Source organism: Narcine bancroftii, chromosome 5 (assembly GCF_036971445.1).
Source record: "Narcine bancroftii isolate sNarBan1 chromosome 5, sNarBan1.hap1, whole genome shotgun sequence".
Classification (NCBI taxonomy): Eukaryota; Metazoa; Chordata; class Chondrichthyes; order Torpediniformes; family Narcinidae; genus Narcine; species Narcine bancroftii.
Genome location: NC_091473.1, coordinates 229,016,337 through 229,033,951, shown reverse-complemented (window position 1 = coordinate 229,033,951; position 17,615 = coordinate 229,016,337). Strand labels below are relative to the sequence as shown.

The 17,615-nt window shown below is 45.2% G+C and overlaps 1 protein-coding gene and 1 long non-coding RNA gene across 6 annotated transcripts in view; one reads left to right on the top strand and one right to left on the bottom strand.

The window, feature by feature from the left end:
• Positions 1-17,615, bottom strand: part of LOC138765004 (signal peptide, CUB and EGF-like domain-containing protein 3) — a 263,706-nt gene that overhangs the window by 33,676 nt on the left and 212,415 nt on the right. For all 3 annotated transcript variants that reach the window (XM_069941598.1, XM_069941597.1, XM_069941599.1), the window contains one exon: positions 14,605-14,721. In XM_069941598.1, the coding sequence (XP_069797699.1) occupies positions 14,605-14,721 (117 nt within the window). The remainder of the gene's footprint in view (positions 1-14,604; positions 14,722-17,615) is intronic.
• Positions 1-17,615, top strand: part of LOC138765005 (uncharacterized) — a 133,182-nt gene that overhangs the window by 42,325 nt on the left and 73,242 nt on the right. The window lies entirely within an intron of this gene.

The window sequence follows — 17,615 nt, the reverse complement described above, 5'->3', positions numbered from 1 at the left end:
TGAACGTAATCTTCCTCCATCCCCCTGAAGTAGCAGCCAAAAGAGCTGCTTCTATTGCATGGAGAATCACTAGCACGCACCAAGCTGGATGCTAGTGACGCTTGACGCATGGTGGGTCTGACGGCAAGCGATGGCTGCGAGCGCACGGGGGCACAGCATCTCACTAGCGGGAGGGCCATACCGCGCATGTGGGCACAGCACCTTGCAAGGAGGGGCCAAGCCCGCAAATGCTCCCCCTTGGTGCCGACCGTGTAGAAGCGACACAGCATAGTGGTTAGCGCAACGCTGTTGCAGGGCCAACTGCCCGGGATCGAATCCAGCTCTGTCTGTAAGAAGATTGTACATTCTCCCCGGATCTGCATGGGTTTCCTCCACGTGCTCTGGTTTCCTCCCACCCTTCAAAACGTACAGGGGTTGTAGGTTAATTAGGTGTAATTGTGTGGTATGGGCTTGTGGGCTGAAAGGGCCTGTTACCGTGCTGTATGTTTTAAAAAACGAAGCCAGAGTGGAATTTAATCCCATTCAGAGATGGATAGAACAATGCAAGTTACATCAGAAGCTAGTTTGTCACTTTGACATGATTTTGTTTTTACATGAAATGACACCCATCTCTATTATTGTATTGATAAGTTCATTTTAACATCCTTTATTATTCAAAACAATGCTACAGACAAATTCTTTGTGTTTTGATAATACATCATAAGTCTAAAATTTGACTGTTAATCTTTCTCTCCCCTAAGATGGTGTCTGAACAACTTCCACTGTTCTGGTTTTTTTCATTAAATGCTAGGATTACCTTGTGGTTGCACCTCATAATAAGATAATAAGATCTGTGAACCATTGTATTACTCAGATACCTGTTACTCCAAACAATGTGTGCTTGGCAACGCTGACAAAGAGGAATTGGGGGGTGTAGGGGGGAGGGAAATAATCAGACTTGCTTTAATGTCATTCAGAAGTTCAAGATCTCCAAACGTTAGTACAGTACTCCTGTTATGTTCATGTTATTTCAGATCTATAGGGGAGCACAGATAGCAACAGTTTCTCGGAGTGATTTCACCAGTACCAGTCTTCTTTCTGGGTGGTGAGCTCACAAATACAAGACTACAAAATGAGCAGCACAGAAAGAATGTTTCAGTCGGTCATCGTTGCTTGCCCATCAGAGTGTTTTCACCCACATAAACACTGAAGAAAGATCAAAGCTCAAGATCAGTTAGATAATTTAGTCATCCACGACTGTATGTGTGGCATATTACAGTATTCTTCAAGTAAGATCTGCTTTCTATACAGGCTGCTGTGGATCCATATGAGAATGGCAATTAGTCAACAAGAAGCAATTTATTTTAAAACATTTAATTAGAGCTCCTGAATGTGATTCCATTGTTAGGCGTTTAACACAACTCTTGAAAGCAAAGTATATTATTTAATAGAACCATTGGACAGAAGGCAGAAATTGCTTCATTATCTGACTGATTATTCCTCCCTCAACAAACATATTTCAAATGATATATAAAAGCAGTAAAAACGGGAAGCCTTCTTTAATTAAGCATTTCTTTCAGGGCGATGGCTTGATCTTTATGAATAGCTACCTACCAGAGATTTGGCATATCTTTCTGTTGATATGGTAGTTTGGGGGCAAATGGGTTCAACGAGTGCACAAACACGCACACCTGGCTCATGCTTTTTAACCTTGTCAGGAATTACAAATGAGCCTGTTCAACAAGTCCATTGGGCATGCAATGAAAAACTGGGGATCAGGGAGAATGTGTTTGAAATTATGTGTGAATGGAAAAGTAGAGGCAATAGTACTAATTTTCATTAACTTCAATATGGGTGTGGCACATTGGTTCCTGCTGAAGATTCATGACATGAAATGTTGACCAGATTCCTGATCACAAGATGTACACTGGTGGAGGAGTGAATGAATGTCTTGACTGGTAGGATGGGAATAATAATCAAGCAGTGTGCTTGGAGCTCAATGGGATTGAACACCTAGAGTTGCATACATTCAGTCAAGTGGATAATTTTCCTTCACGCTCCATCGAGTCCGTTCTGCTAATCTAATCATGAACTATCCATCCTTCCACTCAGCCCCACACTCTGGCCTTCTCCATGTAACCCTTGGTGTCCTGATTTATCAAATACCTGTCAATTTTAACCCAATTTATAAATGTCAGTCCAAAGCCTTTAACAAAAAATTCTATTCTAACCTGTCAATTTTAACCAAATTTATAAATGTCGGTCCAAAGCCTTTAACAAAAAATTCTATTCTAACCTATCAAACCTCTTCTCTGCATCTAAAACTACTGCCACAGTTGTCACCCCTTTTCTGAGATAAATGAATTAAACTAATCAATCAAGCAACAGTGTCAACAGATTGTCACTTTTTAACAAACCCTGTTTGGTCCCATATGAATTAAATGGTAAATATTTAGCTAGTCTGTTCACTAAAATTTTAGCACTAATTTTCTAATCTGCATCCAATAATGATATTGGTCTAAAAAAAATGCAGGCTTTAACAGATCTCTATCTTTCTTTGATATAACTGCAAGGTCTTTTCCTTCTTGAAATTTGTTTGCAACATCTGAAAATTGTATGTAGCAGCTGGCACTAGTGTGGGCACTGATCTTGCAGTGCAAGTCAGGGTCAGTCAGAAACCTTGCATCGGGATGCCAATGGGGCACTTTTGTTCCATAAGCTACAAAAGACACTTTGGTATTCTTTGCTGCATTGTAGAAGTTACAAAACCTCTACTGGCAAATTGAGGAAGCTTCAATTTTGATAAAAGCTGATTTGGGATTCTCACTGTTGGCTGCATGATGAGCTCCCTCAGCAGCTTTTGCTCTGCCACTCTCCACCCATTAGTGAACCACACCTTTGTTGCTTGCTAACACTCCCCGTCATCCAAAAGAGTGTTGGCTGTATTGTAGACTGACACTTCAGTGGTTGGTTTCCTGAAATAACAACTGTGAGAAAGGGTGTTACAATTGTGGGGTATCAGACTTCTAATGGCCATTGTTCCTGACACAGAATGCCAGTAAACTTACAAATTATATACAGTAATTACATTAAAGGGAATTTTTAAAATGATATTGCTAGTACCTTTTTAAATCCTGCAGTAATTATGTACAGGTATATGAACTTCTATAAAATTCTCCAGAACATATCATGTCCTACATTCTCAATCCTGACTGACTATTGCAAGATGGCCTTCAGGTCCTTTCCTTTCTTCAGGTCTTAATCTCTAGCTCTACATTCTTTCAAACATTGTGGACCAGACAAACAATATCCACAAGTGCTGGGGAACTCAGCAGGCATGAAGCATCAGGTTTGTTCCTCATTGTTTCTCCATCAGTCAATCATTTTTAGGAGATCCCTAACACAACATCTCTGGATTTAATTTTCTTTGCCGTTTTCAAAAGTCACCTTCAAAGGGTCTGCGTTTTCCTAACCATTGTCTCCCATTTTTGCCTCTTTCAGGGTTTCTCTTTGTTATCATTCTGATAAAGTTGATGCATTTACTTTTTCTCACCTTATTATTATTCAACACTTACCGAAACCATCAATATCCATTTGCAAGATTGTGTCTCCTTCTCAGAATGTGCTAACCTGTCTATCTATGTATCATCAGCTGGCGTGGTTACAATATACTTTTGAGTTCAGAATAGGTTAGATGGGTTCAAAGAGAATAAAGGCTGAACAAACAGTGGTCTTTATTTACACAAAGGGGAATTCACAAAAAAGGGCACACACTGACAGACTAACGTACACAGCACACAGGCACTTATACCCAGAAAAGAGGGTTTAGCTTTTTCAGTACCCACCTACCACAAGCATAGTATACTGCATAACTAAATGAATATATACACATGAACCTGATCTCCAGTGTGCCCGCTGCTCAGGATCCGGAATGGGCCCATTGCAGTCAGCCCTCTGGAGTTGCCAATGGCTCACAGCCTGGAGTTCACCAATGGTCACAACTAACAAAAACATTCACAGCAATAATGCACAAATAACTACACATCGGGGGTGAATAAATCATTTTAAATATTCTCAATTGAGAATGCAAGCACATAGTATCTATCAGCTCTAGCAGGCACAACACACTAATAAACAGTAAATTAATTACAGCTCGCAAGTATATTCAATACATAAATCCTGGCTCAGGATCCAGGACAGGCCCATTCCAGTCAGCCCTCTGGAGCTGCCTGCAGCCTGGACTTCAGGCATGGTTTGAAGACAGCAGCAAACAAAAAGAGAAAAAAACACGTGCTCAGGTTTTTCAATGCAGGACCCAACCCCGTGAGCTTCAAGGACCAATCATGCATCAGCATCACCTGTGGGCAGATCTAACCATTGATTGGCACAAGGAGGACCAATCACACATCAGTCTCACAGGTGGGCAGATCTAATCCTTGATTGGCAGCTGAGGTGATTTCCAACTGGGCTCCAGCCAGAGACTACTTTCCCACTAGATTCCAGATAGAGAAGCCACATGACCTTCCACAATCTACACTACATGCACTTAGAGTCTTCATTCGTGCCGTTAAGATGAGGTCCCAGCACTGCGGCCTGCACGCCTTTATTAATTGCTGATTATCAATCTGAAAAGAACCAATTTATCCTGATTCTCTGCTTAATGTTTAATCAGATGTTTTACTCCAATATGCCCAGAGTTTTCACTCATGGGTATTGAAGAATGTCCAGTAGGGAATGGAAATACACCACTTTGGAACTTCAGCAAGTTACAGAACAGAGCAAGCCACTCAAGTTGGAAAAACTAACTGCCAGAGGAACTCTACGGATCAAGCAGGATCTGTGGGAGAAAGGAGGTCAACATTTTGGGGCACGTCCTTGTTTTCTCAATGCAAGATCTGTATAGCCTGGCTCCTCTCTCCCACTCACCCATCCAATCCCATCACCCTGCAAAGTTTTTCCTTTCAAATACTTATCCAGTTGCTCTTTGAACGACTTTGCTGAATCCCCCAGATTCGGACTACTCACTGCAACAAAAAAAAAGCCCAACTTCATATAACTAATGGCTTGTTCATTCTACATTTTCTGGTGCTTGAACCATTTCTTTATAATTAATCTGTCCAGCACCTTATTGACTTTAAATACATCTCTCAGAACCCCCATTAACCTCCAAAGAGAAAGTCTCCAGTTTCCAATTTACCTGGGCCAGATCTATTCTCATCTCATGAAAACTGGCCCTTCTTCAATTCATCTATTTTTCCTTAGCTACTCTAAACATTATGATCAGATTTCAGATTTATTGTCAGAGTACATACATGACATCATATACAACCCTGAGATTGCTTTTTCCTGCGGGTGCACCAGAATTACCACTAATTGGTAGAGCAACAAATAAACTGTTCACAGTGTAAAGCATGTAAACAAACAAAGAACTGTAAACAGATAATGAATGTAAACAAACTGTGCAACAGAGAGAAAACAAAGAGAAAATCAATAAAGTGCACAAGTAAGAGTCTTAAAATGAGTCTCTGATTGAGTTTGTCGTTGAGGAGTCCGATGGTGGAGGGGTAGCAGCTGATGCTGAACCTGGTGGTGGCACCTCTATCTCTTTTCTGAAGGCAACAGTGAGAACAGAGTGTGTGCTGGGTGGTGAGGGTCTTTGATGATTGCTGCTGTCCTCCGACAGCAGCATTCCCTGTAGATATACTCAGTTGTGGGGTGGGTTTTGCCTGTGATGTCCTGGGTTGTGTCCACTACCTTTTGAAGGGGTTTACCAAACCTCCACCATCTCCTGGGTTTTCCTATGATCCTCCAAAATAGTGACTCCCAAAAACATAAATTTGTTCACCCTCTCAAACTCTAATCCCCAAATGATCTCTGGATTTCCTGAAGTCAACAATCAACTCCTTAGTTTTGGTAACATTGAGTGCAAGATTGTTGTTGCACCATTAAGCAAAGTTTTCAATCTCCATCCCTTTCCTTTATACAACCCACTACTGTGGTATTGTTGGCAAATCTGTAGATGGTATTACTGTTGCACCGAGCCATACAGTCTTAGGTGTAAAGTGAGTACAGCAGGGACTAAGAACACAGCCCTGTGATTCTCTGGTACTGATGGAGATTGTGGAGGAGAAGTTCTTACCAATCTTCGCTGATTGTGCCTGGAGGTGAAGAAATCCATGATCCAATAACATAGTGGGGTGTTAACTCCCAGATCTTGAAGTTTGCTGATCAGTTTTGAGGGGATGGTGGTGTTAAATGCTGAACTGTAGTCAATAAAGAGCATCCTGATTTTTGCATCTTTGCTATCCAGGTATTCCAGGCCTTTATGTAGAGCCAGTGAGATGGCATCTGCCATAGACCTGTTACTACGATAGGCGAACTGAATGTATCCATGTCACCGCTTTGGGACCAACCTTTCACCATATTATGATCACTATTCCTTATACTTTTCCAGCAGGTCAAGAAGCAGGAGAAAAGGAAATGTCGATATTTTGGGCTAAAATTCTTCATCGAGACTTAACTGAACACTGACATTTCTTTTGCTGCCACCGATTCTACTCAACTCATGGAGTTCCTCCTGCAGACTGTATTTTCCACTGATATCTGCTCTATTTGGCTCACCTCATTCACCAGAATTAAATCCAGCAAGGAGGCTTTATTCCTCATTGGGCTGAAAATATATTGATCAAGGAGGTCCTCCTAAACACATTTCCAAAGTTTCTACATAATTTTCCTCCCATTTTATTATCCTAGTCTTTTTCGGTCATGAGGTTAATTTTTTAAATGTATGAATTCTCATATATTAAACAATTTGAACTGAAATATTCACAAGTTGTATACATAGTGAGAGTATAGTGTTTGATAAAAACATAAATTGAAAGAACAAATAACTTTTGTTTCAAAATCATCCAATGTACTTCTCTCGGGCATTTACTGTCCTTGATCAATTAAAGTGATTTAAAACAGTAATTATAGAGTGGGTCATACAAATTTACTGATGGCTGAATCTGAAAGGAAACCTCTGATCTGTAGTTTATAGATTACAATGCCTTTAAAGGTAATAACTTAAAATACAGCAATAAAGAACCAGATGAGACATAATCTTAAATAAATCAGGTGAAAAGCTTTAACTGGAAATTCAGTCAGCATTTTTAAAGCCCATCCCATTAGTCATTGTTACTTCAGTATGTTAATAAACTATGGGAAACTGATTCCAAAGGGTTCATAAGTTTCATTATACCCAGTTTATTAATTCTACTTAATAGGATTTTTGCTCAAACTCCTCATGTACTGGATTATGGGATTCTCTTCCCTGTTTTACTAGAAGCTAGTTGATCATTTTCACAGACTATGGTCCCAAATTGCAATTTTGAGGACGTCTGACACATTTTAATAGATCGGTGGCCTTGTAAACCAGGGACCACAAGTTCGTTCCTCGCTGGGGCCTCATTTCTGTGAGGGGCGCTTGACAAAGTGCTGACTCTCTGTCTTCCCTACAGTAGACAAGGTTAAAGAATGTCATGCATGTTACATTCTAAATGTAGTATTACATGGCAATAATGGAACCCTTACCTTTATTATATTCCCTTTATTTTTGTTGCATAATCAAAGCTGGCATCCTCCCTGAAGACTGCTGTGAAACACTTTATCGCGTTATTAAGAATTAAGGACTGTCCTGAAGGAAACTGCGTTCCCAGATTGGAGAGACAGTTTCACTCTTAACTAGTATGATATAAATCACAAATTTGTATGGAGCATTTTCCAAATGAATTATCCAACCAGGAGGGAGAGTAAAAGTTTGCAGCTATTTAGGTAGCTCAATTGATTTCTCATACAGAGTTTGAACATTTTCCTCATGTCTGCATGTGTTTCCTCTGGGGGCTCTGGTTTTCTTCCACCCACTGTAGTGCGCTGTTACCAGAATCAGACACATACAAGGTAAAGACTGTACAACAGGCTTTCATCCACAAAGACTTCCACAGAGCCAGGCTGACTGTAGCTGCAGCAACTCTGAGTGAGGTCTCGGGAGGCCGGCGCAGGCTTATATCTCGGAGGGTGATTGACAGCCGTCCAGGTGTTGTCCTGTCCCCTTACACTCCTGCAGATACAGAGGTTGCCCCCTGCAGTGGGCAGGTGGTGTACCACCACATTCACCCCCTTCTTTAAAATTGTCACGGGGTGGGGGGGGGGGGGGTTGCAGTAACAAGGAATCGTACCCTCTATTCAGAATAAAATATTTACAGATTGAGATGATCTGGCGGCCACCGGGGTCTCTGTGACCATCGTAGGACTGGCTCCTGGTCACTGGTCAGAGGGGAAGTGAGGGTGCTGGTGGCAGGGGTCTGTGTGACTGGTGTGGTGCCGCACGGAAGGGTGGCCAAGGGGGCCAGGGTCGAGTCGTATTGGATGGGAGGGGGAGGGGCAGGTTCGTCCCCCAGGGGTGAAGCGGGCCCCTGGTGATCAAGGAGGTCCTGCGTGCCCCATAGCTGCCTGGGGATGGGGATGTATGCCTGGTCAGCGGCATCCTGGGTTGAAGGATGCCGTGGAATGGTGGGTGCGCCTGCTGGAGCCAGGTCCCTGCTTGAGACTGTGTCCTCCCTGCCACCACCGAACCTAACATAGGTGTAGTTGTGGTTCTCATGTAGGAAGAAGACCTGCTCGACCAGGGGTTCGGCCTTGTGTGTCCGTACGTGTTTACGCAGGAGCACCGGTCCCGGGTCGTGAGCCATGCTGGGAGGGACATTCCAGTCGCCGACTTCCTGGGGAACGTGAACAGACATTCATGAGGGGTCTCGTTGGTAGCCGTACATAGCAGCGACCGAATGGCATGGAGCATCTCGGGCAGGGCATCCTGCCAGTAATGTGTGACTGGAATGGCCCACCCTTTCGACTTGAGAGCCAGGAGGACTGCCTTCCAGACCAACCCGTTTTCATGTTCCACTTGCCTATTGCCTCTTGGGTTATAACCCGTCGTGCGGCTAGTCGCAATGCCCTTCGCCATCAGGTATTGGCGCAGCTTGTCATTCATGAAACAAGATCCCCGGTCGCTGTGGATGAAAGTGTGGTAGCCAAACATGGTGAAGATCTGCCCCAGAGCCCTGATGACGGTGGCCATGAGGTGTCTGGGCAAGGGATAGCGAAAGGAAAGCGTGAGTACTCGTCCACTACCGTGAGGAAGTAAATGTTTTGGTTCATGGAAGGCAGGGGCTCTTTGAAGTCCATGCCTAGACACTCAAAGGGCCGAGTAGCCTTTACGACATGGGCCTGGGGCGGGCAGAAGAAACGGGGTTTATATTCCGCACAGACCTGGCTGGCCTCGGTCATGTCCCTGACGTCCATGATGGTATACGGCAGGTTCCGGGACTTAATGAAGTGGTACAATCTGGTGAAACTTGGATGGCAGAGGGACTCATGCAATGCCTGCAGCATGTCATCATGCATAGATGCACAGGTCCGAGAGAGGGCATCAGGGGAGTCGTTAAACTTCCCGGGGCGGTACTGGATGTCGTAGCTGTAAGTTGCCAGCTCAACTCTCCAGCGCAGGATCTTGTCGTTCTTGATCTTGCTCTTGTGGGTAGTGTTAAACATGAATGCCATGGCCCACTGGTCCGTGAGGAGGGTGAATCTCCTGCCGGCTAGGTAGTAACGCCAGTGGCGGACCGCTTCCACAATCGCCTGGGCCTCCTTTTCAATGGCAGAATGCCCTAGCTCGGAGCCGTGGAGGGTCCTAGAGAAGAAAGCGATGGGACATCCCCCTTGGTTGAGGGTAGCAGTGAGGGCTACCTCAGAGGCATCGCTCTCCACCTGGAAGGGGGAGTTCTCATCCACGGCCGTGATGTCCTGCCTAATGCGTATGAAGGCTGCCTGCGCCTCGGGAGGGAGAGGAAATGTTGTAGCTTGGGCCAGTGGGCGGTCCTTGTCCGAGAAGCGAGGGACCCACTGCGAATAATAGGAGAATAGGCCGAGGCACCTATAGCATTTAGCGTGGGGAGGGGAGGTAGCTCCATTAATGGGCACATCCTTTCTGGATCTGGCCTGACAACCCCATGGGCCACGATGTACCCCAGGATGGCGAGGCAAGTGGTGCTAAACACACACTTCTCCTTGTTGTAAGTGAGGTTCAGCTCCCCAGCTGTCTGGAGGAATTTTTCCAGGTTAGCATCGTGGTCCTGCTGGTCACGGCCGCAGATAGTGATGTTTTCCAGATACAGGAACGTCGCCTTTAGCTTGTGCCGGTCTACTATGCGATCCATCTCCTGCTGGAAGACTGAGACCCCGTTCGTGACCCCAAAGGTAACTCGGCCGAACTGGTACAGGCGCCTGTCTGCCTCAAAAGCGGTGTAGGGCTTGCCCTTCAATTGGATGGGGATATGGTGATACGCCGACTTCAGGTCAATCTTGGAGAAAACCCATTAGCAGGCTATTTCGTTGACCATGTTGGCGATCCTAGACAGGGGGTAGGCATCCAGTTGGGTGTACTGGTTAATGGTCTGGCTGTAATCCACGACCATCCTTCGCTTACTTTCTCCTTTGACGACCAGGACTTGTGCTCTCCAAGGGCTGTTACTGGGCTCTATGACACCTTCTGCCAGGAGTCGCCGCACCTCCACCTTGATGAAATCTCTGTCTGCAGTGCAACAGCGCCTACTTCTGGCGGAGATCAGCTTGCAGCCTAGCGTAAGATGTAGGAAGAGCGCCGGTGGGGTGATGTGTAGTGTGGAGAGGCCGCAGGTTGCCCGGGGCTGGTAGGGTGGTGTGCTGTGTAACGTGAGTGGAGGTTGGGGACCCCCAAAAGCAAGGGTTACACTCTGCAGGTGGCACTGGAAATCTAAGCCCAGGAGGACTGGGGCGCAGAGTTTGGACATGACCAGGAGCCTGAGCCCTGTGTAAGTCTCCCTTCCCACAGTTATATCAGCCGAGCAGCGCCCGAGGGTACCAACAGTCTTATCCTTGGCGGCGAGGGCGATCGAGCAGGTGGTGGGGTGGACTTTTAATTTCAGGGAGTGGGCTACGCTCAGGTGAATGAAGCTCTTTGTGCTGCCACTGTCGAACAGGCATTTTGTTACCTGCTCATTGACTTGCACATCCATCATAGAGCGCCTGAGGTCGTGAGGGATGACCTTGGTCAGCATGGTGGCAGCCAGGACTGTCTTGGGGTTGGAGTCGTCACTCTCCGGTTTTGCGCTGCTTGTGGCAGCCGATGGCGTCTGGAGGCATGGGGAGCGTCAGTAGGGCAGCCTGGTCATCACCTGTGTTGACCACGTCGACATCGGTTGTGGAGGGGTCTGCAGGGGTGGTGGGGAGGTCATAGAGGGCTGTTAAAGCTGGTTTCAAGAGGCACACTTTAGCAAAGTGGCCTCTCTTGCCGCATCGGGAACAGTACTGGTTCCTAGCTGGGAAGTTTTGGCGCGATCGTCGGTCTGACCCACACCAGGACCCACAGTACTTACAGGGGCGCAAGCCACCTGCCGCAGCGACGCTCTCTTCCCCAGCTCAGTCTGGAACTGCAGCTGCAGTGTGAGAGGGCCATGAGGGAGCCTGGGGGAATCTGGAATCAAAGGCTTTGATGTGCAGGGCTGCAGCTTCCAGGTTTCGGGCCACTTCCACCGTCTTGGTCAGGGCATAGATACTATCTTCCAGCAGCTTCTGCCAGATGGCCCTCAAGCGTAGCCCTCGGATGAAGGTGTCCCGGATCAGCCTCTGTAGGCACCTCCTCTGTGCCTACCCCGGGTTCAGCCAGACACGGTCGGGTCAACTCTCGCAGGTTTCCCAGGTAAGACTCAGTCATCTCCCTGAGTTGCTGGGCTTGGGTGTTGTGGAGGTACCTTGCACTGAACGCATTCATGAGGGGCTTGTATAAGTCCTCGAGAGTGTCCATTGTGCTCTTGTACGTGGAGCAGCCTTTGGTTGCCTGGAAAGCGTGGGGACCCAGCTTTGACTGGAGTTGGACCAGCCTCTTCCGATCTGAGTCCAGGATGCCGCCTGCATGCACCTCGATGATTCCCTCGACCGCGTGATGCCAGGTCTCGAAGCATGTCTGGGCTTCTGGGTGGCATGGGTCGACTTTGAGGCTCCCTGCACTCAGGAGTTTTTCCTTGGCAGCCATGGGAAAATTTTGTGGATTTAATTGTGGTGCGCTGTTAGCCAGAATCAGACACACACAAGGTAAAGACTGTACAACAGGCTTTAATCCACAAAGACTTCCACAGAGCCAGGCTGGCTGTAGCTGCAGCAACTCTGAGTGAGGCCTCTGGAGGCTGGAGCAAGCTTATATCCAGGAGGGAGATTGACACCTGAGTGAGGTCTCAGGAGGCCGGCGCAGGCTTATATCCCGGAGGGTGATTGACACCAAGGTGGGGCTTGATCCCTTCAGGCCAACTGATTGACAGCCGTCCAGGTGTTGTCCTGTCCCCTTACACTCCTGCAGGTACAGAAGTTTCCCCCTGCAGTAGGCTGGCGGTGTACCACCACACCCACCAAAACATATGAGGGTTGTAGGTCAATTGGGTGTATTAGGCAGCATGGACTTATAGGCCGGAAGGACATATTACCATGCTGTATGTCTAAATTTACATTAAAAATTTATGGAATATGTGGATTAGATGCTTTAATAAAAACAACAACCAGACTTTAAAAAATTCCTATTCACAATTTAACTTTCAAAGATGCTTTAAGGCTACTGAAACCAATCATTAGTTGTAGGACATACACAAAAGTGCTGGAATTCCCACAACTGGTGTAGGACATTCTGGAATCTGTGCCATTGTAACTGAAGATAATAGGTGAATGTGAAGAAACAAACAAACTGCTGTCAGGTAGCATCCACAGAGCAAAATGATCTGTCACCATTACGGGTCAAAGTCCTGCTTCAGGACTGGAAAAGGAGAGGGAAGACAGGGAGTATTAATGAGAGGAGGAGGGGCTAGTAGGTGGCAGGCAGAGAGGAAAGTGGAGGAGATAAAGATTCTGTTGTGATGAATAAAGATGGTATATATCTACGTCCTTCAGTCTCCAGTGATCCAGTCACAGTCACAATGGAGACCAGAAATAAAAGGTTTATTAAACATCGTTGGTTATTGAGAATAATGTTGGTCTCAGAACTACATAAATCAGAAACAGGCCCTTGGGCCACCAGGTTCTACAACCCATCGTCACATGTGGGGAAGTTGCAGTAGTCAAGGAAACACACCTGGTCACAGGGGAAATGCACAAAGCCACAGAGCTAGGCAGTCAGGATTGGACCTGGTTTTCTGGAGCTACGCCTTTCTTGGGCGTTGAAGATTATTCTTAAATCTGTAAGGGCTTGAAGGAGCTTTAAAAAGTCAGAATGTGGACTCATAGGAGAGAGCTTTAAGAAAAAAATATAAATCACTAAAGGTTGTGAAGGAACTCTGATCACTAAGAAATCAGCAAATACATCTTTTCTCCATCCCCAAATTCAAGTACTGACATGAGCTGCAGCAGCTGAAGTTCCTCTCAAGCAAGATGATCTAGCCCAGCAGAGAGAAACTCAGCACCCTTCTATACTCTATCAACAAATTCTCATTTATCCAGCACATTTATGTCTTTTTAACTAGAGGCCCTCCTGAGGCAATCCAAACTTCCCCACTCCTTTATAATTTGTTTCATTTTTTTTCTCCATTTTTCCCCGACAAAATGATGCACTGATCAACACATACATAGCTCTGGATACTATGAAGAGAATGGAATGGAAGTAATCCATTTGAGTTTTATATAGATTTTATCCCAAGCACATTTTGGAAATCAAGCAAGTCTAAGATTTCTTCTGGGTCATGGTGGGAAAGGGCAATCTTCTGGTGAGTGGGGGACTGGGATCAGAAATAGAAAGTGAGCATAACTTGGTAACAAAAGTTGGACTGTGACCTTACTAGAGGGAGTGATTGTCAGAGATTAGGAGGGGAAGATTAGGTTAGGAGGGTTGGTATTTTGGAGGGGAGGGGTACACTTGGTGGTTGGCAGATCTGTGGTCATGTATAGTCAAGCCATTGGTGTAAGGGAGAAGGGTTTTGATATTTTGGAAGGATGGATGGGTGATACAAGATGCAGGCTGACAGAGGGTTCAGGGTGGTGTAAGAGGGATGGAGATTCATGGCTTTCAGGCTGGTTATTGGGATTTGTTAGGAGAGAATTGTGAGCTGAGTTGGCTTGCATTAGCAGTGTGAGGGTTGAGATGTACAAATAACTTTCAATGTGTTGACAAGGCATCTCCAGATGCTACTGGAGACTCCTGCCGGGTTGAGAATCAGGAATTCTTTCTTTGGTATTCTCATTGATAGTGGCATTATGTCAGCTATGTGGCTCCAGCACAAACTCACTTCTCAGAATAGAATTTGTTTTTCACAATCTCCTATCAATGTCTTCAGAGCAGACAACCTGTGTGCCAGAGATGCGATAGGATATGAGATGATAATGAGGGCAACACATCATCCAACAACATCTATTTAACAATACCTCAAATTACAGAACTCAGGTCATGGAATGCTCTGATATAAACAGGTCACAAGGGGTGACTCAGATTTAATAACATAACGTTTACTCCTTGCCAGTTAACTGCATTTTAAATCCTTCCAAAACCTAAATGAAAATGAACACCATTTTACCTACCTCCACAGTGTGTCAGTCCATACAATGTGTAACCCTTGCGGCAAAAGCATTCAAAGCTGCCAGGGGAGTTCACGCAGATGTGATCACACGTTCTGTCAAATGAGCATTCATCAATATCTAGAAAGGCGAAGGGAAATTAATCACATTGCTGAATTTTAGAAGCTTGGCTACATCCAAGAGAACAAACCCGCATCCTCTAAATGGCAAAGGTAGAAGGATGGCCAGCATCCAAATCTCGTGGACTGGGACAGCCTGCACACACAGGCAAGACAGCCTCATGATTTACTCACAATTACATGCCTATACCCATATGGGAGTCATTGCTAACTTCAAGTGCTAAGCTGACCAATTGCCCTTGGAGAAAGATACAAAACCGGGGACAGAATGCAGGAGTGAATAAAACGTGATGCACGTTTAGAACTCCAAACCTCTTTCTGAATGTGAGTAACTCTTACAGCTGTTGTTTCATTGGACAACCACACTTGCTTCTTAATTGATGGTACAATGGTATTTTAATGAAGGGTTGGACACTAACCAGGGATGTCATTGTCTCTCACGTGACTGCACAAAGAGGAATAACTGGAACCAAAGAATAATCGCTTGGCTTTATCCTCGCTCTCAAAAAGAAGTAGTATCAAAACACCAATGCATCACTGATTCAGAATCCAGTCACACATCTCAGATACTTCCTTACAAAACAAAGCCTGTCAAAATACCTCACCAAAAGAAAAAACCTCACCAAAGTGCACATCACAGAAATGGGAATCAATTAATTGGAGTTTTAGCTTTGTGAGGCATTGAAAACAAACTTGCAGTCCTTCAAGTTCAAGTTTATTTATCTTCTGATTGCACAGTATTCTCTGGTCCTTGCTGCAAAACATGTAAACGCACAACCGGACAGAACACACATATAAACAGATAATACATATGCAGGATAAATACACATACATAAAAATAAATAAATATTGTTTAATAAACAGTAGAGTCTCGGATGGTTAGTGTGAGTAATTCATTTAGTCCTTCAGCGTTCTCACTGCCTGTGGGAAGTAACTGTTCCTCAGCCTGGTGGTACTGACTCTGATCCTCCTATATCTCTTTCCCGATGGGAGTAGCTGAAAGATGTGTGAGGCATGGTAGGGGTCCTCAACAATATTGAGCGCTATCTTCAGATAATGATCCCGGTAGATCACGTCGATGGGAGGGGAAGGAGACCCCAGTGATCCTCTCTGCCACTCTTATAGTCCTGTGATTGACCTCGATCCAGTTCTCTACACCAACTGTACCACACTGTGATGCAACTGACCCGGACGCTCTCGATAGAGCTTCAGATACCATAACCAAATGTTTTGTACACAATCGACCGATATGACATAAATATATCTTACAGAAGAAAAATGGCAGCTTGGCTCACTGTAAGATTCATCTGATTTAGATGGGCGTAAATTCAAGCTCGGCTCTGTAGACCTGGACACAAAATCTAACTTTAAATATATTACAATACTGATGGACAGTAGCATTGCCAGAGGCATTATCTTTCAATAGAAATTTTAATTTGAAATCTGATCTGGAATCTAACAAAAATAAAACAATCTCTTGGCACTGTTTTGAAATCCAGCAGGGGACTTCTGGTGCTCAGCACATCATTATAAAACAGACGTTCACTATAAATCCTATTGCTGATTGTAGGACCTCGCTGTGCTCAAGTTGGCTGCTATAATCATCTAGACTAAAATACCATAGTGACTGTGATTAAAAAGTCATTGAGCATCGAAGGTCTCAGAAACCTCCAGATATACAGGATATTCATTCTTTTATGTTGGCACTGCCAAGACTTGAAGGTGCTACAAAATTAAAGTGGGCCAATTATTTATTTTTATCTTCCTTTTCAAAATATTTGTTTTTATTCCCCCTCAAAAGCAACCTGGTTCCAGATGCCACTCAGGACGTGATGTAAATAGGACATTCAAAAGCTCACAAATTTGAGTGTGTAAGCAACTAAAACTGGGTTGAGCTCCACGACGTATAGAATAATGGCTTCTTTTATACTATGCCCACCTTGTGGCAAATTTTTGATATGACTTGCAGGATGGACAGCTGTTCAATTTATTTAGTTTCATATCATTTTTCTTATGACACCCAAACCAAATTTATATTGAAGGAGCATCAGTGGGTTCAATTTTTTTTGTTGCTGATAAGCTGAGATGAACTTTTCTTTCGAAATACAGCACGGTAACAAGCCCTTCCAGTCCACATGTCTATGCTTCCCCCCCCCCCCCCCCCCCCACCCCACACACACACAAAATACACCAAATAACCAATGATCCCCATATGTTTTTGAGGGGTGGGACAAAACTGGAATGCTTGGAGAAAACCCATGCAGATATGGGGAGTACGTCCAAACTACTGACAGACAGCGCCAGATTTGAACCCTGGTCAATGGCACTGCAATTGATTTGATTGATTTGGCTTGGCTTCGCGGACGAAGATTTATGGAGGGGTAATGTCCACATCGGCTGCAGGCTTGTTTGTGGCTGACAAGTCCAATGCGGGACAGGCAGACACGGTTGCAGCGGTTGCAAGGGAAAATTGGTTGGTTGGGATTGGATGTTGGGTTTTTCCTCCTTTGTCTTGTCAGTGAGGTGGGCTCTGCGGTCTTCTTTCAAGGAGGTTGCTGCCCGCCAAACTGTGAGGCACCAAGATGCACGGTTTGAGGTGATATCAGCCCACTGGCGGTGGTCAATGTGGCAGGCACCAAGAGATTTCTTTAGGCAGTCCTTGTACCTCTTCTTTGGTGCATATCTGACTCGGTGGCCAGTGGAGAGCTCGCCATATAACACGATCTTGGGAAGGCAATGGTCCTCCATTCTGAAGACATGACCTACCCAGCGCAGTTGGATCTTCAGCAGCGTGGATTTGATGCTGTCTCCTGTTCGGCTCCGAATCATGGGTCCTCTACCGGCATCACCTACGGCTCCTAGAACGCTTCCACCAGCGTTGTCTCCGCTCCATCC